The sequence below is a fragment of the Geotrypetes seraphini genome, chromosome 1 (assembly GCF_902459505.1).
Source record: "Geotrypetes seraphini chromosome 1, aGeoSer1.1, whole genome shotgun sequence".
Taxonomy (NCBI): Eukaryota; Metazoa; Chordata; class Amphibia; order Gymnophiona; family Dermophiidae; genus Geotrypetes; species Geotrypetes seraphini.
The window spans coordinates 487095986-487118517 of NC_047084.1; the positions used below are offsets into that span (position 1 = coordinate 487095986).

The 22532-nt window shown below is 45.7% G+C and overlaps 1 protein-coding gene across 2 annotated transcripts in view; it reads left to right on the forward strand.

Moving 5' to 3' along the window:
- Positions 1 to 22532, forward strand: part of ECPAS (Ecm29 proteasome adaptor and scaffold) — a 336957-nt gene that overhangs the window by 93035 nt on the left and 221390 nt on the right. For both annotated transcript variants that reach the window (XM_033926317.1, XM_033926309.1), the window contains exon 15: positions 16404 to 16507. In XM_033926317.1, coding sequence (XP_033782208.1) covers positions 16404 to 16507 — 104 coding nt within the window. The remainder of the gene's footprint in view (positions 1 to 16403; positions 16508 to 22532) is intronic.

Here is a 22532-nt window from a genome sequence, read left to right on the forward strand (position 1 = left end):
TTTTCTCTTAGATGATTTAGTTTAGATTGTAACCCCGTTCAGGCAGAGAATGAAGTCCAAAGTGCCTAATGTATTTAGTTTTGTAAACCATATAATACTTGTGTTCAAGGGGTATTTCAAACATAATAAATACTCTCAGGAAGATAACTTTACCAAGGTGAGCTGAATGTTGGGCTTACTGCACCTTGATTTACCATGGGAGTTGAACAACTAGTGATAGCTCAGTACCACAGGTAATTGATTCCTGTAGTATCTAAATGACATTGCTTCTGAGCCATCTTGCAAACAGCATTATTCTACCATCCTGGACATCAAATTTTGGCCCGATGCTTCCAGCTGCATCTGAAAGGGCTCTCCCATGCTGACCTGATCTCCCCATCTCCCACCCAACCCCTTTGGGCCTACCTCGGTTGTTCATGGTAGTCCAGGGGGACCCGGACATGAGTGATCCCAAGCTGCTCCTACCCTTGCCAGTGCTGGGATCAAAATGGCACCAGCAACCCCTAGCGTGGTTGTACTGCCAGGGGTCAAGTTGTTGTATAATGAAAAGGCTATTCTAAAGGCAGTATTCTATCATTAGTCTATCCTAAGAAAAAATGTGTCAAAACTCAAAAGTAACTAAATAATGACCTTTTGTGATATTTATTTCAGCAATCAAAATGAAATAAGATGAGCCTTTATGAAGTGTGCACACTCTCCTTCAAAAAAGCAATAGATAACAAAAATCAGAGCATTTCATTGCTTTTTTAAAACAGTGTGCAGACTTCAGAGGACCATCTTATTTAATGTTGATGGTAAAAAAAAATGTCATTTTAATTTTACCAGCTAGTAAATATGTTAATCACAACATTAACAGCAACTAATGTATAGTCCTGGTGCTGACACATTTTTCTTGGGGGTGGACCAATGATGGAATACTGAGCTTTAAAAACATCCTGAAGAGCGGTGTTTTCCTTACTATTGCTTATTTAATTTTGTGGTTGGTTTATCCGAGTTTCTCAACTTCTTCAAACCGAGTACCCCCACCCAAGCTCTGCCCTGACACCATCCCCATAATTATAGTACTAATTGTAATGCAGTTTCTTCCATCCAAATTTCATATTCACACAATAAAATAATAATAGCTTTATTTATATTCCTTCATACCTTTTCAGTTCAAGATAGTGTACAAAGCACATTGAACACAGAGAAAATGTTAATTATCATTTATATTTGGGGGGGTTTTCAAAGAGGTCAAGGTAGATGACTTTAAAATATGCAGTGTCACTTCAGTAACAACTATAGAAAAATAGACAAATATAGTGCAAAATATAGACAGCAGATATAAATTCTCAAAACTGACACATTCCGATCACTAAATTGAAAATAAAATCATTTTTCCTGCCTTTTTTTTTTCTGGCTGTGCATTCAATATTTCTTTCTTTCTGCCTCCTGCACGCTTCCTTTCCTCCAGACCTCATTTCCTTCCCCAACCAACATCTTTCTCTGTCCCTCCACAAGTCTAACTTTTCTTCCTCTCTCCTCCACCCCCATTGGCAACATGCCTCCCTCTCTCTCTCACTATCCCTCTCTCACTCCCTCCCTTGCTGCAAAGAGAGTGGGTAAAGAGAGAGAGATACCTCTCTCAACTGCCACATCCAACATTTCTCCCTCTCACCAGTCCAACATTTCTTTCTTTCTGCCTTCTACACGCTTCCTCTCCTCCAGTCCTCATTCCCTCCTCCAACCAACATATCTCTCTCTCTCTCCTTCCATAAGTCCAACTTTTTACTCTCTGCCCTCTCCCCCTCCCCTGAATATGACATTTCTCTTTCCCTCTTTTCTGCCTTTCCATCCATCTCTCCATGAGTCCACCACTTTCTGCCTCCTGCACGCTTTCTCTTTTTCCTCGCTCCTTTCCTCAAGTATGACATCTCTCCTTCTCACCCCTCAATCCATTTCTCCCCAACCCTGCTCACAACCAGCTTTCTCCCCATGCACTATTTTCCCTCTCCCTCATGCTGCAAAAATTTTCCTTCCTGCCCTCCCCCAACCCCACTCACAACTAAAATGCTGTCTCCCCATTCACCATCTCACCTTTCCCTCCAGTGTGTAGCACCTTTCCTTTCCCTTCTCTTCCTTCAAGTCCAGGAGCACCTTTCCCTGCCCCACTCCTTCTGCCAGGTCGAGCAGCACATCTCCCTCTCCCCATGTCCAGCAGTATGCCTTCTCCCTTTCTCTGGCCCTTCCCCATGTCCAGCAGTACCTCTTCTCCCTGTCCAGCAGTATCTCTCCTCTCCCTAGCGTCGGCTCACTGAGTGCTTTTAACTCCCTTCCCCCCCCCAGTTGCTGCTAGCATTATTTTAGCCGCATTTAGCCATGGTTCCATCAGACAGTCTCGGGGCCTTTACTAGGCCCACCCACTTCCGTTGATGCAACTTCCTCTTTCGTCAGAAGCGGGCCAGCCTAGTAAAGGCCCCGAGACTGCCTGATGGAACCACGGCTAAACTAATGCTAGCGGCAGCTGTGTGGAGAAGTTAAAAGCATGCATTGAGCTGCCGCTAGGTAAAGTTGAGGAACTACTGAGAGGATGATTCCATCAGCAGATCGCCAGTGATTCCATCAGGCATATCGCCGGCTCAGTAGTACCTCTTCTCTCCCTAGCGGTGACAGAAGGAAGTTGGGAGACATACAGTGCTGGTGCCGCATACTCCCTGGGATATACATACCATATGTTGAGAACCTCTGGTTTATCTGACTGATTCTCCCAATTTTACTTCATTATTTTATATGAAGATATGGGAAATAGTTATATGAGAGTCCTTTGTGAATGTGAATTAGCGGGCAAGTTTTGTTTTAGATTTTGTGATATTTTTGCTCTAAAAGAGAAGTCGGAGAAGGGGCGAGACCGCGGCAGAGGAAGCAGCGCAGGGCTCAGAGAAGGGGCGGGACCGCCGGCAGAGGAAGCAGCAGGGCTCACTGGCATCGCAAACCCATGGTAGGCTGCTTCTCCACCGCAAACGGTGCGGGGGGGGGGGGGGCTGGGGGATGAATCGGACGTCGGGGGGGGGGGGCGCGAGCGGTCCTTCAGGGTGGGGCCAGCAGTCCTTCGGGGTGGGGCATCAGGCTTTCAGGGCTGAATCGGACGTCGGGGGGAGGAGGGGGAACCAGCAATGTAAAAAAAAAATTGTAAAATGCGCTCACGCATATAACGCGCATGGTTATGCTCGGTTTGTAAAAATTGTGTATAATGCGCGCGTTATATGCATGAAAATACGGTACTGTCAAAGCTCAATATCGTGGGTTACAACTACTAGAGTTGCAATCAAAGCTCACTCCAGCCTATCCAAACCATCACATCATTTGCGGAATACAGACCCTAAAAGACTGCCCAGCACCTTCCTCATGTTCTAAATTATTTTCAGCATCCATTGAAGCCCTCACCAGCCCATCCTAAACTGAATTGCCATATGTGGGACAAAGACCATGCAAGTCTGCCTAGTACTGGCCCTTGTTCTTCAATTTAATGCCATTCATTTACTAATTAGAGATCCACTGTGTTCATCCCATGCTTTTTTGAATTCTGTCACTGATTTCCTCTCTACCACCTCCTTTGGGACAGCATTCCAGGCATCAACCACCCTCTCCATGAAAAATAATTTCCTAACATTACTCCTAAGTCTTATCACCCCGCAACCTTAATTTATGTCTTCTGGTTTTTACCATTTTCCCTTCTCTGGAAAAAAATCTGGTTCTTTATTAATACTTTATAAGTATTTAAATGTATCATATCACCCCTATCCCTCCTTTCCTCTAGAGCAGGGGTGCCCACACTTTTTGGGCTTGCGAGCTACTTTTAAAATGACCAAGTCAAAATGATCTACCAACAATAAAATAAAAAAAAACCACAACGCACACTGTACGCATAGAAAATGTTAATTATCATTCCTATTCCAGGGTTTTTCAAAGAGGTCAAAGCAGATGACTCTATGCACTATCACCTCAGTAACAACCATACAAAAATAGACAAATATACCCCCCTCCCTTTTTACTAAACCACGTTAGCAGTTTTTAGTGCAGGGAGCTGCGCTGAATGCCCAGCGCTGCTCTCGACACTCCTAGGCTCCCTGCGCTAAAAACCTCTATTGCGGTTTAGTAAAAGGGGACCTTAGTGTAAAATATAGACAGCAGATATAAATTCAGACACATTTTGATCACTAAATTTAAAATAAAATCATTTTCCCTACCTTGTCTGGTGATTTCATGAGTCTCTGGTTGCACTTTCTTCTTCTGACTGTGCATCCAATCTTTCTTCCCTTCTTTTAGCCTGTATGCTTCCTCTCCTCCAGACCTCGTTCCCTCCCCCAACTTTTCCTTCCTCTTCCCTGCCCTTTCTTTCTCTCTGCCTCCCTTTCTTTTTTTCTGTTTCTCTTCTTTCCTTCTGTCTCCCTGCCTGCCCTTTTTCTTTCTTTCTCCCTGCCCTCCCCAAGCCACTGCCACTGCCATTACCATCGGGGACCAGGACCCAAACCGCCACCAATAACAGGCCCGAAAGCCGACGCCGCCCCAGGCTGTCCCTGCTTCGGCCGACCAGCATTCCTCTCCCCGACATCAATTCTGCCGTCGAGGAGAGGAAGGCTGATTGGCCCAAGATCGCGATGGACCTATTGGGGAAATGCTGCCGGGTCCTGCCTTCGCGGAAACAGAAAGTAGGCAGGACCCGGCAGCAAGAAGAGCAAATGCTTCACTAACCTGTCTCCCGCCTTAGCCCGTAGCGAACGCTTGCTTCAGGGCTCTCAACATGTGCGCGCCGGTTTCCCTTCTCTCCCCCCACCCCCCCGGACATAACTTCCGGTTTCAGAGGGAAGAGAAGGGAAGCCGGCACGCACACGTTAGAGCCACGGAGCATAAGTTCGCTACGGGCTAAAATCTCCAAGCCGTTTTTTTTTGTTTTTTTTAATGTTCAGCAGCGGCGGCAGCAGCAGATGACAGCTGGGCGGACCGCCCAGTTAAAAAGCCCTAGAGAGAACACTGGAGAGGAAGGCTGATCGGCCCTGTAGATCAGGACGGCAACACTCCGCGATCGACTCGGTTTGCCTTCCTGAGCTACTGGTCGATCGCGATCGACGTGTTGGGCACCCCTGCTCTAGAGTATACATATTAGGTCTTCTAGTCTCTTCTTGTATGTCTTTTGGTTCAAACTCCCTACCATTTTTGTTGCCTTCCTCTGGATGACTTCAAATCTTCTTATATCTTTAGCCAGATATGACCTCAAAAACTGAACACAATACTCAAATGGGGCCTCGTCAATGCCTCCTTTCTTCTGCTGTTTATGCCTCTCTTAAACAGCCTTGCATCCCTGTTTTGTCACCTTCAGATCCTTGGACACTATAACCCCACAGTCCCTCTCCCAGTCTGTGCATACAAACTCTAACCTCCCAGCACATATGGCTCCCTTGGATTTCTACTCCCCAAATGCATCACTGCACTTCTTTGCATTGAATTTTAGCTGCCAAACATTAGACCATTCTTCCAACTTTTACAGATCTTTTTCATATTTTCCACTCCCTCTGGGATACTCACTCTGTTAAAATATACACCCTGAAATAGAAGCCTATTTTCACCCAATCCAAGACTCATAAAAAGTATTATCCCAGGACAAGCAGGCAGGTATTCTCACTAGTGGGTGATGTCACCGACAGAGCCCCGATACGGACATCTTGAAAGCATGTCTTGCTTGAAGAAACTTAGAAGTTTCGAGATGCCCGCACCGCACATGCGCCAGTGCCTTCCCGCCCGATGTACCGGGCGTGTCTCCTCAGTTCTTTTCTTTCCGCGGAGCTGAGAAGTTGTCTTCATTCTGCGCTGACTGAATTTCAGTTTTTTTTTTGCCTTCTTTAACCCGCGTTTTTGTTTATTTCTTTAAATTTATTTCACTTTTATTTTGTAAAAAAAAAAAAAAAAAAAAGTTAAAAATTATTTCTTCCGGCGGTTCGGCCGGGCCGGCCTCATGGCTGCGGCCTAGCGGCTTCGACCTTGCAGCGTCGATTTTCCGGCCTATGTCCCGACCAATCACCGGTTTTAAAAAGTGCAGCAAGTGCCAGCGTGCGATTTCGCTGACGGACCCGCATCGACGCTGCCTTCAGTGTCTTGGTCCAGAACACGTTCCGAAATCGTGCCGGCCTTGTTCCACGCTCACTGCGCGCTCGTTTAAGCGGCGCTGCTTGCTCTGGGAGTCGATGTTCAAGATGGAGACTGCCAAGGACATCTCTGCTGCTGCGGCTGTTGAGGTTTCGCCGGTCCATTTGAAACCTACATCTGCGACTCCTGCATCGAGCATCGTGAAGCCCACATCGTTTACCCCGGCTTCAGCTTCGAGTTCAGCATCGGCGCCTGCCTCCGTCTCCTCGGTTCAGGTACCGCCTTCCACTGTCCCTCCCGTGGTCATCAAAGTGCCTAAAGCTAGCAAGCAGAAGCACTTGGCCACGAAGGAACGCGAAGACCGTGCAGGAGGACCCCCTTTCGGTGCGGATCCCTCCATATCGGCTTCGCTTCGATCCCTGCTAGAAGCTCAGTTTGTCGAGCTTATGCACACTATGGGACCCCGGCTTATAGCCAACATTCAGGGTGAGATTCCCACCCCGGTTTCAGGGGGCGGTCCGCCCCCTCCCCCTCCTCCTCGTCGTTCGATCTCTCTGCTCGACGAGGGGGATCGGCGGAGGGCGGCGGAATCCTCCAGGAGGGCTTCCCTTCCTGAGATGCCGCCTTTGGAGCCCATCACACCTCCACGACAACAGGGTGCTAGGGCGGCTCCTGATAATCGTAGTCCTGGGCATACTGCATCGCAGGAGGAGTTCTTCCGCACTCCATACCAGACATGGGTGGCGCTGCGTGAATCCGCATCTCTGCCACCTCTGCGATCCACTGCATCGAGTCCTATCCATTCCTTTGAGGCTTCGAAGGATCAATCGATGCATAGAAGATATCGTTCTCCGTCCCGTCACCGGGAGGGGCACCGATCTCGGCACTCTTCTCGGCACTCCTCACGTCATTCGGAGGTGTCTCCGCAGAAAAAGATGCAGCGTTTGGGGTACTCCTCGTCGGATGTGTCCCAGCCGGAGGGGCCAGAGTACGAGGAACCATCTACCTCCTATTCTCCATGCCGATCTCAGCTCTCCCTGGACCCGGAGGCTTCCACTTCTTCTAGTCCGTCTCGTCGGCCGGCCTTGGCAGACCAACTGTCTTTCTCATCCTTTCTCCGACAGATGGCGGATGACTTGGATGTGACTTTGGACACTGGGTCCAAATATTCTAAAGAGTATTTGGACACCATGCATTTGCCTCGCCCTCCGGCGGAGACACTCCGGCTTCCTTTGCATAAGCTGCTGGACCAGACTTTCATGCGCTGTTTTGAGACACCGTATTCCATGCCTGCAGTTCCCAGTAAACTGGATGCTCGATACCGCATCGTTCACCACAAAGGGTTTGAGGGAGCTCAACTTTCTCATCAGTCCCTCCTAGTCGAGTCCTCTCTCAAGCGTTCTCATCCATCCCAAGTCTACGCTTCCGTGCCTCCTGGCAGGGAGGGGAGACCGATGGATAAGTTTGGTAGACGTATCTATCAAAACTCGATGATGGCGACTCGAGTGCTCAATTACAACTTTTTCTTCTCTTCATACTTGGATTTCTTCTTGCCGGTGCTCCGCAAGTTCATTCCTTTCATCGATGCACAGGCTCGTTTCCAGTTTGAAGAGGTGGTGGCGACCCTGTCCCAGTTACGTCTTCAACTGATGCAATCCTCCTACGATGCCTTCGAGCTCTCGGCTCGTGCTGCGGCATGTTCGGTCGCCATGCGTCGCCTGGCGTGGCTTCGAACCATCGATATGGATCCGAACCTCCAAGACAGACTTGCAAATGTACCTTGTGCAGGAGCGGATCTATTTGATAAGTCTATAGAAACTGTTACTAAAAAGTTGTCGGACCATGAAAAGTCTTTTCAGTCTATTCTGCGTCCTAAACCGAAGCCTCAGCAGTCTCGTCCTTCTAGACCGCCTCAAATTTACCAGCGGCGTTATCAACCGAGGCAGACTCCTCCTGCGAGACAGCCTGCGAAGAGACAGCCTCCTCAGAAGACTCAGCAGAAGCCTCAGATGCCGGCTGCGCCCAAGGCTACTCAGCCTTTTTGACTCTCTTCCAGGGAGCATAACCGATGTTCTGCCTTCCCCTGTTTTTCCCATAGGGGGTCGTCTCCATCATTTTTGTCATCGATGGGAGTCAATCACCACAGACCTTTGGGTCCTTACCATCGTAAGAGAGGGATACTCTCTTCATTTCCAACGGGTCCCCCCGGACCACCCTCCAAGAGAGTATCCTTCCAACTTAACGCAGACCGCTCTTCTTCTCCAGGAGGCTCAGGCTTTGCTTCGGCTTCGGGCCGTCGAGCCGGTCCCGTTAGATCAGCAAAACCAAGGGTTTTACTCCCGGTATTTCCTGGTTCCAAAGAAGACGGGCGATCTGCAGCCCATTTTGGACCTTCGAGTCCTCAACAAGTTTTTGGTCAAGGAGCGGTTCCGTATGCTGACCCTTGCTTCTCTCTATCCCCTCCTCGAGCAGAACGATTGGTTATGCTCTCTGGACCTCAAGGAGGCCTACACTCACATCCCGATTCATCCGGCCTCCCGCAAGTTCCTCAGATTTCGGGTGGGACATCTACATCTGCAGTATCGAGTGCTTCCATTCGGCCTTTCCTCTTCGCCCAGAGTCTTCACGAAGTGTCTGGTGGTGGTGGCCGCTGCACTCCGGAACATGGGTCTCCAGGTGTTTCCATACCTCGACGACTGGCTCATCAAGGCCCCGTCGGCTCCAGAGGTCATTTCGGCGACCTTGACTACGATTTGTTTTCTGCAGAACTTGGGCTTCGAGATCAACTTTCCCAAGTCACATCTTCAGCCCACCCAGACTCTCCCCTTTATCGGGGCGGTCCTGGATACCATCCAACTTCGAGCGTTCCTTCCTCCTCAGCGCATGGATGCTCTTCTTCTGCTCTGCCAGTCGGTGTCTTCTCGCCCGTCCATCTCAGCGAGACACATGATGGTCCTCTTGGGTCACATGGCATCCACAGTTCATGTGACGCCTTTTGCCAGACTACATCTCAGAATTCCTCAATGGACCTTGGCATCTCAGTGGACTCAGGTGTCCGACCCGTTGTCCCGCCACATTGTAGTCACTCCTGCTCTACGGCAGTCTCTTCTCTGGTGGATGACCTCTTCGAATCTATCCAGAGGTTTACTGTTTCACTCTCCTCCCCACCGGAAAGTTCTCACCACCGATTCATCGAACTATGCATGGGGAGCTCATCTGGATGGTCTCCGCACTCAGGGGTTCTGGACCAGTGCGGAACGACTCCATCAAATCAATCTTCTGGAGCTCAGAGCCATCTTCAATGCTCTTCAAGCTTTTCAACATCTGCTTCACGACATGGTGGTCCTAATTCGCACCGACAATCAGGTCGCCATGTATTATGTCAACAAACAAGGGGGCACGGGCTCGGCCCCTCTTTGCCAGGAAGCTCTTCGAGTCTGGGATTGGGCGGTCCGCCACAACACCTTCCTCAGGGCTGTCTACATTCAGGGGAAAGACAATGTCCTGGCAGACAAATTGAGTCGTCTTCTCCAGCCTCACGAATGGACTCTCCATTCCAAGCCCCTTCATCAGATATTTACACAGTGGGGGACGCCTCAGATAGACCTCTTTGCAGCCCCCCACAACTTCAAGCTGCCTCAGTTTTGCTCCAGGATATACACTCCCCATCGCCTCGAGGCAGACGCTTTTCTACTGGATTGGGGGAATCGCTTCCTATATGCGTTCCCTTCTTTTCCTCTCATTCAAAAGACTCTAGTCAAGTTGAGATCAGACCATCCACCATGATTCTAATTGCTCCTCGGTGGCCCAGACAACCTTGGTTCTCCCTTCTACTTCAACTCAGCAGCAGGGAGCCAGTACTTCTTCCAGTGTTTCCTTCACTACTCACTCAACATCAAGGTTCACTACTTCATCCCAATCTGCAGTCTCTCCACCTGACAGCTTGGTTCCTTTCAACATAACTCCTCACCAGTTTTCTCAAGCAGTGAGGGAGGTCTTGGAGGCTTCCAGGAAGCCTGCTACTCGACAATGCTACTCCCAAAAATGGACTAGATTCTCCTCCTGGTGTATTTCCAATGCCACGGAACCTCAGCGAGCTTCCCTTTCTTCTGTATTGGACTATCTTCTACACCTGTCTCAGTCTGGTCTCAAATCTACCTCCATACGAGTCCACTTGAGTGCTATTGCGGCTTTCCATCAGCCTCTACAGGGGAAACCTTTGTCTGCTCATCCTGTGGTTTCCAGATTTATGAAAGGTCTTTTCCATGTCAACCCTCCTATCAAACCTCCTCCTGTGGTTTGGGATCTCAATGTTGTCCTGTCTCATCTTATGAAGCCTCCGTTTGAACCTCTCAACAAGGCTCCACTTAAGTATCTCACCTGGAAGGTGGTTTTCCTGGTGGCCCTCACGTCAGCTCGCCGGGTCAGCGAGCTTCAGGCCCTAGTGGCGGATCCACCATTCACTGTATTCCATCATGACAAGGTGGTCCTTCGTACTCATCCAAAATTCTTGCCTAAAGTGGTCTCTGAATTTCACATCAACCAATCCATCGTGCTTCCAGTGTTCTTTCCAAAGCCTCATTCTCATCCTGGGGAATCTGCTTTGCACACTCTGGACTGTAAACGTGCTCTAGCTTTCTACTTGGATCGCACAAAGCCACACAGAACTGCTCCTCAACTTTTCGTCTCCTTTGATCCAAGCAAGTTGGGACGTCCTGTATCGAAGCGCACCATCTCTAACTGGAGGGCGGCTTGTATCTCTTCCTGCTATGCCCAGGCTGGATTATCCCTTCCCTGTAAGGTCACAGCCCATAAGGTCAGAGCAATGGCAGCCTCTGTAGCCTTCCTCAGATCGACACCAATTGAGGAGATTTGTAAGGCTGCCACTTGGTCCTCGGTTCATACATTCACCTCTCATTATTGTCTGGATACTTTTTCCAGACGGGATGGACAGTTTGGCCAAACAGTGTTACAAAATTTGTTCTCTTAAAATTGCCAACTCTCCCACCATCCCATTGGGGTTAGCTTGGAGGTCACCCACTAGAGAGAATACCTGCCTGCTTGTCCTGGGATAAAGCAATGTTACTTACCGTAACAGATGTTATCCAGGGACAGCAGGCAGCTATTCTCACGTCCCACCCACCTCCCCTGGGTTGGCTTCTCAGGCTAGCTACCTGAACTGAGGAGACACGCCCGGTACATCGGGCGGGAAGGCACTGGCGCATGCGCGGTGCGGGCATCTCGAAACTTCTAAGTTTCTTCAAGCAAGACATGCTTTCAAGATGTCCGTATCGGGGCTCTGTCGGATGACATCACCCACTAGTGAGAATAGCTGCCTGCTGTCCCTGGATAACAACTGTTACGGTAAGTAACATTGCTTTCTGGAGAGAGCTGGTAGTATATGTATATATTAATCATTTTTATGTAATCAGAAACTGGATGTTATCCGCATATAGGTAAACTGTCTTAGATAATGGTGGCAAGAGGATCAATGAAAACATGAAACAGTGCCACTAAGATTGAACCCTAAGGTACTCCACAAGACAGAGGAAAGGAAATGGATGACATTTTGCCCTGGAAAACCTGAAAAATATGAAGGGAAAGGAACAAACCAATTTAAGGCATTCCCCCTTAGTTTGATTTCATGAAGATGAGCCAAGAGAAATTAATGATCTGTCACATTGAAGGTTAGCACTTTGATCTAACTGAATTAGGAGGACATTTTTTTGAGCATCCAAGTGATAAATGATATCATTTAGCAATGCTGTTGGAGCCATCTCTGTACTTGTGACCCAGTCTGAAACTGGACTATGGGGGATGGGGAGTATTACAGAAGTTACAGATGAGCTTTTGGAAAGCAATTTTCTCTAAGTTTTGCCATAAAGGGAAGAGTTGATGGGGCATAAATTCTGGGAAAGGAGACATCTTGCTGCTAAGCTGAAGTGTATTGGCAGCAAAAAAGTTGATTGCAGGTTTGCTTTCCACTCACCCTCATTCAAACACAACTTCAGACTACTGTTGCTTAAGTGCAGGGGGGCTGAAAGAGGGTTAGTATTCTGCCATGGTACCTGACCACTGTGTGTAGTGTGCAGAGCAACCTTAGAAGGGTTGATCAGCATGTAGCAGTGTCAGCTCCAGGTGTGGATATGGAATGTGCAGTGTAACCAGTAGAAACTGCCATGAACCTACTTATTGGCCTGCCCATAGCTAGTAGAAGAGAATACAAAGACTCTGGAATTGTGGACCCTCTGTGGGAGGGAAAGAAGGGGGAGTTTATTGCTGTGGCAGTATTGGAGATAGGTTGTCTTCTTGTGAAGAACCTATTTCATGGGCACCCCAGACTGTCATAGTCAAAAATGAAAAGCTGACTACCATGGGGCAATGAGGGGCTCAGACATTCAGGGTGGGTTCTTCCTCTTTGCTGTTTCTCCCTTAATTGTCCTACATTTTCACCAGGCATCTGAAGCAGGGGACTCTTTCACCTTCCTCTGCCTCGTACTAGCTCTCTTCTGCCCAGGGACCCTAGCCCATCAAAAATGTTGATGGAAGACTAGGATATCATGGTTTTGGGGTCAGAAGCTCTGCAAAGACACTTAGTCGAGAGGACCGAGATAATGATCCCAAGATAGAGGAGCTGGAAGGAGGCAAGAGAGTGACACATTTGCTTTTGGTCTCTTCAAAACAGAAGTGTTTATCATCAGTGGTTTTACAGACACTGAATGCCCTAGGAATCACCAAGAAAGAGGAGGTGGACAGTTCTAAATTTGTTTTTATGAGTGTGAGATCACAGAAGACCCTTTATATGAGACTTTTGATTGAGAGACTAGAGCCTGCTTAACCTGTGGGTAGTCATACAGAAGCTGACAAGAGGGAATCTTCTTAGATAATCCATCACAGTGGACATCACCTGAGTAATTGGGAGAGGGAGGCCATGCTATTAGAACTGAATGGCTTAGGAGCAGGTGAGAGTGAAAGAAATAATGTTCCAATGCAATAGGGATGGGATGCTGAGGTCCTTGATCCATTCTCATGAGCTGAGTCGCCCAGGAGCGGATGGTTCAGTGTGAGGTACCCTTGAAGGATACTATTGAAACAGGATATTTAGAGTGTCCCAGTATAGAGGTTTCAATAATGGTGAAAGAAGGCCAGGAGGGTTTAAGAGGAAGGCAGAGTAAAAAATTCAAATTTTCCCTGTCTTCTGAGCAGCCTGTAGTTACAAGGAAAAACACAATTTGAAATGTCTGTATACAAATGTTAGAAGTCTAAAAAAATAAAATAGGCGAGTTAGAGTATATAACACTGAATGATGAGGTAGATATAATAGGCATCTCAGAGACCTGGTGGAAGGAGGACAATCAATGGGACACTGTATTACCTGGGTACAAATTATTTCGCAGGGATAGGGTAGATCAAATTGGAGGAGGGATTGTGCTATATCAGGGATCTCAAAGTCCCTCCTTGAGGGCCGCAATCCAGTTGGGTTTTCAGGATTTCCTCAATTAATATGCATTGAAAGCAGTGCATGCACAAAGATCTCATGCATATTCATTGGGGAAATCCTGAAAACCCGACTGGATTGTAGCCCTCAAGGAGGGACTTTGAGACCCCTGTGCTATATGTTAAAGAGGGAATTGAATCGAATAAAATAAACATTCTGCATAACATAGATAGCAGTGTGGAATCCATATGGATAGAAATTCAATGTGTGAAGGGAAGGGATATAAAGGTAGGGTTATACTACCGTCCCCGGGACAAAATGAGCAAACAGATGAAGAAATGCCCAATTCTCCAACTTTCCTAATCTCTGAAAGCAACAGGATAATGAGTGATTTCAATTACGCTATATCAAAAAATATGCTGACTCTAGTTTGGGAAGGCTGAGTTCCACTATTGCTAACACCCCAAAATGTATATAAATAGATAAACTAAGATAGCTTCCAAGTAATGACAAAAGTAAATCATGAAAAAATATATGTGGAGCAAAAAAGATCTCAATATTCATGGATCTTTTAAAAACAAAAACCTCCACACTAGAAAATAATCCTTGCATTTATATTGCTTCATTTAAGAGGGTAGCAGTTTACAACCTTAGCCCAACCCAAACTCTGATGGAATGCTCTCAGAGCCCGTACTAGAGAATTTCAAACAGGAAGGTCTATTGCACAAATTCAGAACATAGCTTTAAGGAGCACCAGTTTCACTGCAGCGCCGGTGCTGAAAAAATGGTGAATTCCTCAATAATAACCACTTTCAGTCCATAGCTCCGCTCTTTGACTGGTGAAACTGAAGACTCACAGTTTGCTTCACCTGACAAAGAAATCTGTTTAGCATTTATCACTGCGTCAGGGGCGACTCCAAAGTTCTGTAATAAACTCCTGTAGATAAGCTTTCTATAGACTGCTCACAAAACTTCTGGAAGGCAGACTATATCAAGCTGTGTGTCGCTTAGTCCCGCCCCTGAGGGATGACCTTAACCAATCCAGAGGGCGATGATGTCACAGAAACAATCAGCGCAACTTTCAGGTTCAGCTGATTCAGATTGTTTAATATTTAGCTATGCAGACTTAAAAGTACAGATGCGCTTCACAAAACTGTGCACAAGAACAGTATCAGACAGGTTTCAAAAGAATCTCAAAAAACACAGACCACTCTATCTGGACATTAAGACCTCTAGGATCCACTGATTGTAGTTCTTATATTGAACGCTACTCTTTTTTGTCTGATAGTGGCGTCAGTCAGCCCCTTCGCAGAGGTTTCCTGCACCTCTCAAGTGCAGTGCATTTCATCTCCATAAAATCATGATGGTGTATCTCTGACAGTGCACAACCAGGGGTTCATCCATTCTCTTAGTTTGTAAACAGGATTTATGTTCCAGCAACCTGGTTTTAAACATTCTCGACATTTGCCCCACATATATCATCTTGCAGGGGCATAAAATTGCATAAATCACTCAGTTTGGCACGTAGTCTGATCTTTCAGCTGATATTTTTTATGTGTACTGGGATGTTCAAATATCTGAGACTCAATCATCAAAGGGCATAATGAGTAACGACCACATTTTTGTGCCCATGCATCCTATTTTCTTCCAATTCCACCATTTGTCTTAACACATTTGGGACTCAATATGTCACTTAAAATCCTGTTCTGTTGAAAAGAAAAAATCAAATTTGAGTTCTCAAAACATGGATGTACCTTCAGCATTGCAAAATGTGAATGAATAAATTGCTGGAGCTGAAAATCTCATTAGAAAAGAGAGAATGATGTTCCTTGAGCTTCTTTATTAAGCATGATTGAAACATTCAAGATAATGAAGGGAATAGACTTGGTAGATAAAGACAGGTTGTTCACCCTCTCCAAGGTAGGGAGAACGAGAGGGCACTCTCTAAAATTGAAAGGGGATAGATTCCATACAAACATAAGGAAGTTCTTCTTCACCCAGAGAGTGGTGGAAAACTGGAACGCTCTTCCGGAGGCTGTTATAGGGGAAAACTCCCTCCAGGGATTCAAGACAAAGTTAGACAAGTTCCTGCTGAACCGGAACGTATGCAGGTAGGGCTAGTCTCAGTTAGGGCACTGGTCTTTGACCTAAGGGCCGCCGCGGGAGCGGATTGCTGGGCACGATGGACCACTGGTCTTACCCAGCAGTGGCAATTCTTATGTTCTTAAGCATTACCACTTCTTATTTTTTTTGTAGTCCTATCAGTCCAGGGAGCTACCCAAGTCTATTTATTTTTGTCCTGTCCTGTGTATTCTTGTGTATTATAAGAATTCAGCTATGTCAGCCAAATTGTAGGTCATTAAGAGAAAAAAAATCCATTCAAAACTCTGAAGAGATGCTTCAGTCCTGGATTTCTAATCACTGTCAGTTGCTGATGATCAGTTTGCCATTGGATAGAGAGAAGATTGATAAATTACTTTAGTTATATCACCCTATATTGCAGTCCTTATCTCTCTAGTGTTTCTGTGTCAATTAAGGTATTCTCTGTCTCCATCTGCTAGCAGGGGGACAAAGCCCAGGCATTTGGACTGGTCTGGTAGGATTGAAACAAATAAAAATAACAGGTAGGATCAAGCTTCTCCTGTTCCCTAGAATATGAATTTGTTGAGTCCCTGGATAGGTCAGAATGTTAGTTCCTGAATGTTATGCTGGCAACTTCTAAACGCATAAAGAGAGTAACTTAAAAGTCTTGTCTTTTTCTAGATGGTTTTCATCTTGAATTATATTTAAGTGATTTTGATGAGATCATGAGCTGCCAATAATTTTCTGTCTCCTTTTTTTTCAGCCAGAAGCACAAGTTCGGCAAGTGGCTGTGAAGTTTGTTAGTACAGTGTTTTCACCAGACCACGTAACTTCCAGATATTTGCTTTTATTAGCAGCAGGAGATTTGTAAGTTCTAGAAGGTGTTACATTGTCTTTCTTTTTGTTGTTTAAATATCTGCTGTTGATGTTTGTAGTCAAACTTGACTGGTGACTATTTCACTATGATGTGGCATCTTGGCCAGATGGGGGAATGAGGACTAATCATGTAGAGCAGGGGTGCCCCCACTTTTTTGGTTTGCGAGCTACTTTTCAAATGACCAAGTCAAAATGACCTACCAACAATAAAATTTAAAAAAAACACAAAGCATACTGTACGCAGAGAAAATGTTAATTATCATTTGTATTCGGTTTTTTTTCAGAGGTCAAGGCAGATGACTTTAAAATATGCAATGTCACCTCAGTAACAACTACAAAAATAGATAAATATACCCCCTCCCCTTTTACTAAACTGCGAGAGAAGGATGTTGGTCAAATCTTTCAGCTCCTCCTCCTTCAGCATTGGAGTATAGTGCCCTCTTCAGTTTTTCCTACTGCAAGCAAACTGAGAAAGTGTTTTCTGATCTGCTCTGTTCAGTTTTTATTATTTTGGGGTATGTTTTAATCTGTTTTTGGAGGCTTCAGTGCCTAGAGGTCCCCAATTTGGGGCAATTCTGTTTGGAGAGGATGCAGATTCCGCATAGGTGGTCTGCTGCTTGCAGGGCCAACTCTAGGTGTACTTGTTGAGCCAGCCTGCTTGGTGCAGTTTGGACTTGAGCACAGGCTTTTTGGACTTCACGGAGCCAGCTGCATTTTCACTTCCTCTGTCACAGCACAAAGATCTTTGGAGGTTGAGGTCTGTCAGGTCCAATGTGACTGGCAGCCCAAAGATCTCCAATTTTGGATCCATTCTGAAAAGGATTTGAGGCAGAAAATCTCTCATCAGTCAGGCTGCTTGAAAGCTGACAAAGAAGGCACCAGCACAGCACAGTGAATATAGCCCATTATTCCGCATAGATGTTTGATATGCGGGCTACAAGTGTTTTCAAATAAATAATTGAACCTTCAGTGCGGACGCTTTTAAGTCTGCTACTATTCCTCACATTATTACGGATGCACTCAGGGAATTGAAGCTGGAACCACAGCAATCATTGACCTTTTGGTGCACATTATGAGCGTTACAAATGCTCAGACTACCTTTTTTCCTGCACACTCGGGCATCACTTTGCTAGTCACTGAGCAATGGGAGTCTGCAGAAGGCTCTTTAAGCATAGCCAAGACTATGGCTAAGCTTTACCCTATGGCTCTGGAATTTCAGCAGCTGTTTAGTCAGCCAAAAGTGGTGGCTCAAGTGACAAAGCGTATCTCCTTTCCTAGTGAGGGAGGCGTGATGTTAAAGGATGTGTATGACCACAAGGTGGATGTGATTCTTATGAGGCAATTTGAAATGCACCTTCACAAAGGTAATAGTGGTGGTTCCAGCTCACCTGTGCAGGATTGGGAGTACAGGTACACCCATACTTGGACGATTGGCTGATTAGAGCCCTGTCAGAGCTGTGTGGCAAGTGGTAGATCTCCTACAGGATTTGAACTGGATAGTCAACTTTTTAAGAAGAGTCTTTTAGAACCAACCCAAAGCTTGGAGTATTTGGGTGTCTGCTCTGACATGGTGAAAGGCCGTGTATTTTTTCCTGAGCCACAAAAACAGAATCTCAGGAAGCAGATTGCTGATCTCTTAGTGATGCATGATCCCTCAACCTGGCATTACCTTTATGTCCTGGGCTCGATGTCAGCCACCCTGAGTGAAGACGCATATTTGTCACCTACAGGATTCTCTTCTCTCCCGATGGTCCCCGCCTTGTTGAGGGGTGTTCGAATCCCCTCATGGATGATCATCACAACTGATGCTAGCCTGTTAGGCTGGGGACCCATTGTGGCGGGTGTCTACTGCAGGGCTGATGGTCTCTCCATCAGAGAAAATGATCCAAAAATAGTCTGGAATTGCAGGCCTTTCGGCTAGCATTAAAGACGATGGAAAAAAATCTGGAAGGCAGACAGTCTGAATATTCTCAGACAATGCCTCTGTGATTGCAAATGTTAACAGACAAGGGAACAACAAGCATGTTCCATTATGTCTGAAGGCACAGATGATGTTCAGGTGGACAGAGGCTCATCTTCAGGCACTATTCATAGCCCATCTAATATGAATGGAAAACATGCAGGACAACTTTCTCAGTCAGCACACTCTAGACTCAGGAGAATGGTCGGTGTCCCAAAGAGTGTTTGACCTCATTGTGCAACGCTGGGGAAGTCTGGTAATGAATTTGCTGACTCAGCCAAAAACAAGAAGGCAAATCGCTTCTACAGCTAAAGAAATGAACCAGGAAGCTCTGGGTTGGACACTTTGGTTAAGCCCTAGCTGGAAGAGAAGCTTCTTTGTATTTCCATCTTGGCCTTTGGTGGGCCAGGTCATTTGCAGAATCACAACTTACCTGTGACATGTAATCCTAGTAGCTCTAGATTGACCTCGCCGACCATGGTATGTGGATCTAGTAAGGCTTCAATGGGACAGATACATCAAGCTTCCAGTTCATATGGAGCTACTCAATTGGGTCCCAATCCACATGGAGAACCCAGATTACTTTAGTTTTGCATCATGGCTATTGAGTGCTCAGCCTTAGTACATGAAGGATATTTGGAAGTAGGCATTTTTACTCTTCTCCGAGCTAAAAAGCCTTCGACTGTTGCGGCCTATACTAAGGCCTGGAGAGCTTTTCAACTTTAGTGCGCCAAAGATAAGGTGGAGCCGTTCAAGGCTACAATCTTAGTGATTCTTGCATTTCTTCAGGCTAGACTAGAGAAAGGCCTGGCGGTAGCATCTGTCAAAGTACAGGTGGCAGACCTCTTATGCTTCTGAGCTTGAATTCGAAAGGTCTCGCTGACTCCTCATCTGGATGTGACTAGATTTTTGAAGGGGGCACTCAGATTGTGGCCTCCATTATGCTAACTCTTTTCAATATGGAATCTTAACATTGCACTGAAAGGACTTTGTAAGCCCCCATACAAGCCCCTTCAAGAGGCATCTCTGCTGGATCTTATGGTGAAAGAAGCATTTCTGATGGCAATAGTCTCAAGCTTTCTCATGCAGAGAACCATACCTCAGGATAATGGAGGCAGAAATTGTCCTTTGCACAATACCTTCCTTTCTACTGAAGGTTGTTTCAGAATTTCACATCAACCAAGAGGTTCAGCCAAGTAAGATAAGATATTGCAGAGACTGGATTTGGACTAGACAAATGACTTTCGTCTTTCTGACTGTATGTTTGTTCTAACCAGTCAGTCAAGATGAGACAGACCAGCTTTTAAGGCATCTATTGCCAGATGGATTCGTATGGCAATTTTGTTGACGTATGTTGTTTGTGGCAAACAGCCGCCTATTTCTCTCAAAGCTTATTGAACTAGAAGTGAGGCAGCCTGGAAACCAGGGCAGTTCTGCCCGAACTGATCTATAGAGCAGCTACTTGTTCTACTCTCCACACCTTTACAAGATTCTACAGAGTAGACATGGCAGCTCTGGAGGACGCCACTTTTGGGTCCTTGGTTTTGCGGGCAGGCTCATCTGTCCCATCCTAGGCATCTGCCACTGTTTTGGTACGTCATCTAGAGCAATGGTTCTCAACCCTGTCCTGGAGAACTCCCAGGCCAGTCGGGTTTTCAGGCTAGCCCTAATGAATATGCATGAGAGAGATTTGCATATAATGGAAGTGACAGGCATGCAAATCTGCTCCATGCATATTAATTAAGGCTAGCCTGAAAACCCGATTGGCCTAGGGGTCCTCCAGGACAGGGTTGGGAACCACTGACCCAGAATACAGGTGCCTGTGTTTATGTAACAGAATGGAAGATTAGGTTCTTACCTGGATAATCTTCTTTTTGTTAATACACATAGGAGTCTGTACGGCCCGCCCTGTCGGTATTCAGTGCACCTGCTTTCTGCCTCGGATAAATCTATAATCCAGAACTGAAGTTTCTCTCCTGTCAGTTGGAAATACATGTAATCATATATGACTAAAGATCCTGAGCTCCATATGTGTTTGTTTGTGTTTGTTTCACACAGCAGGGTGGTTTTTTGGTACACCTTTGTTCTTAGTTCATGCAATTTTATCGACGTATGTTGCTTATGGCAAACAGCCGCTTATTTCTCTCAATGCTTATTGAACTAGAAGTGAGGTGGCCTCCTGGAAATGATAAGGGAGGGGGAGGAGAGAGAGTCCTATATAGGTGAAGATTTTAAGTCCTCTATGACAGTGGTTCCCAACCCTGTCCTGGAGGACCACTAGGCCAATCGGGTTTTCAGGCTAGCCCTAATTAATATGCATGAGAGAGATTTGCATATAATGGAAGTGATAGGCATGCAAATCTGCTCCATGCATATTCATTAGGGCTAGCCTGAAAACCCGATTGGCCTGGTGGTCCTCCAGGACAGGGTTGGGAACCACTGCTCTATGAGACTAGAGGTGAAGACAGAGCCCCCTGAAAATCTTCCAGAATAATAGGCCAATAAACACTACTAAAGGCCTAAGATGGATGAGAATGCTTTGACTAAAGCTGTCAGCCTTTGCACAATCTATGCTTGCTGAAATTATCAAGCCAAGCGAAACTTATGCTAAAATAAGCAAGTCAAATGAAACTTATTCTTTCACATAGCAACTGGTACCGCATCTGCTGTAGTGTCACAAAAACAGGGAATCGAACATAAAAAGCATTAGGACATGCCCTGACCAAGAATATAAAAATACATCATTTGCAAGATACATCCTGGAATGGGCGGATCCTTACTGGACCCTTTGCTCAAAATTGATTTTTTGATATTAAAATGACATTTGACGGGAATAGGTAGTAATTTTAGTAAACAGGGTGTGCATACAGCATGACACAAGATAATGTTGACCAATTAATAAATTGATAAACGTTTGTAAGTAATCAATGAAAACTAAAAATGTAATATGCACCAACGTGGCCTCAGGCTATAGAGAATTATATAAAAGACAGCCTTTTTGGTTATGTAGGGAGAACAGATCCAAGATCTCAGGCCTGATGATCCTATGCTCTGTTACTCTATATGCTGAAAGATTTATTCTTGTAAGCTGTTATTGATATATATTATTTATACCAGCATATTGAGTGCCTTGAGGTCAATTATTGCAGCAGGCCCCAAATAGCAGGGCCTCATCAGAAACCAGGGCAGTTCCGCCTGAAGTGATCTATAGAGCAGCTACTTGTTCTACTCTCCACACCTTTACAAGATTCTACAGAGTAGACATGGCAGCTCAGGAGGATGGCACTTTTGGGTCCTTGGTTTTGTGGGCAGGCTCATCTGTCCCATCCTAGGCATCTGCCACTGCTTTGGTACATCACCTAGAGTACAGATGCCTGTGTTTATGTAACAGAATGGAAGATTAGGTTCTTACCTGGATAATCTTCTTTCTGTTAATACACATAGGAGTCTGTATGGCCCGCCCTGTCGGTATTCAATATACCTACTTTCTGCCTTGGATAAATCTATAATCCAGAACTGGAGTTTTTCTCCTGTCAGTTGGAAGTATATGTAATCATATATGACTAAAGCTTCTGAGCTTCATGTGTTTGTGTTTGTTGCACATAGCAGGATGGTTTGTTGGTACACCTATGTTCTTAGTTCATGCTAACTATTGTTCTTTTTAATGAGTTACAGAGCAGAATAGAAATGTACTATTGTTTTGGGGAAGTTCCCCCAAAGCCCTCCTTCTGCTTTCTTCAGTTATAGTGGATATTGATTACTTTGTTACAAACTGAAGAGGGCACTATACTTCACTGGTGAAGGAGAAGATGCTGAAAAAATGTGATTGACATCCTTCTGTAACAGTCCATGACCAGATGATGATCACCTAGAGTAAAGACCTCTATGTGTATTAACAGAAAGATTATCTAGGTAAGAACCTAATTTTATATTAATGAGGATTTGGCAGGATAAGATTTCACATAACATAACATGTCTGTAAATAAATGTTTATTATGTATGTTTTTTATTGGAATCTACATAGGATTTATGAGGAATACAAATTTTTTTTTTTTT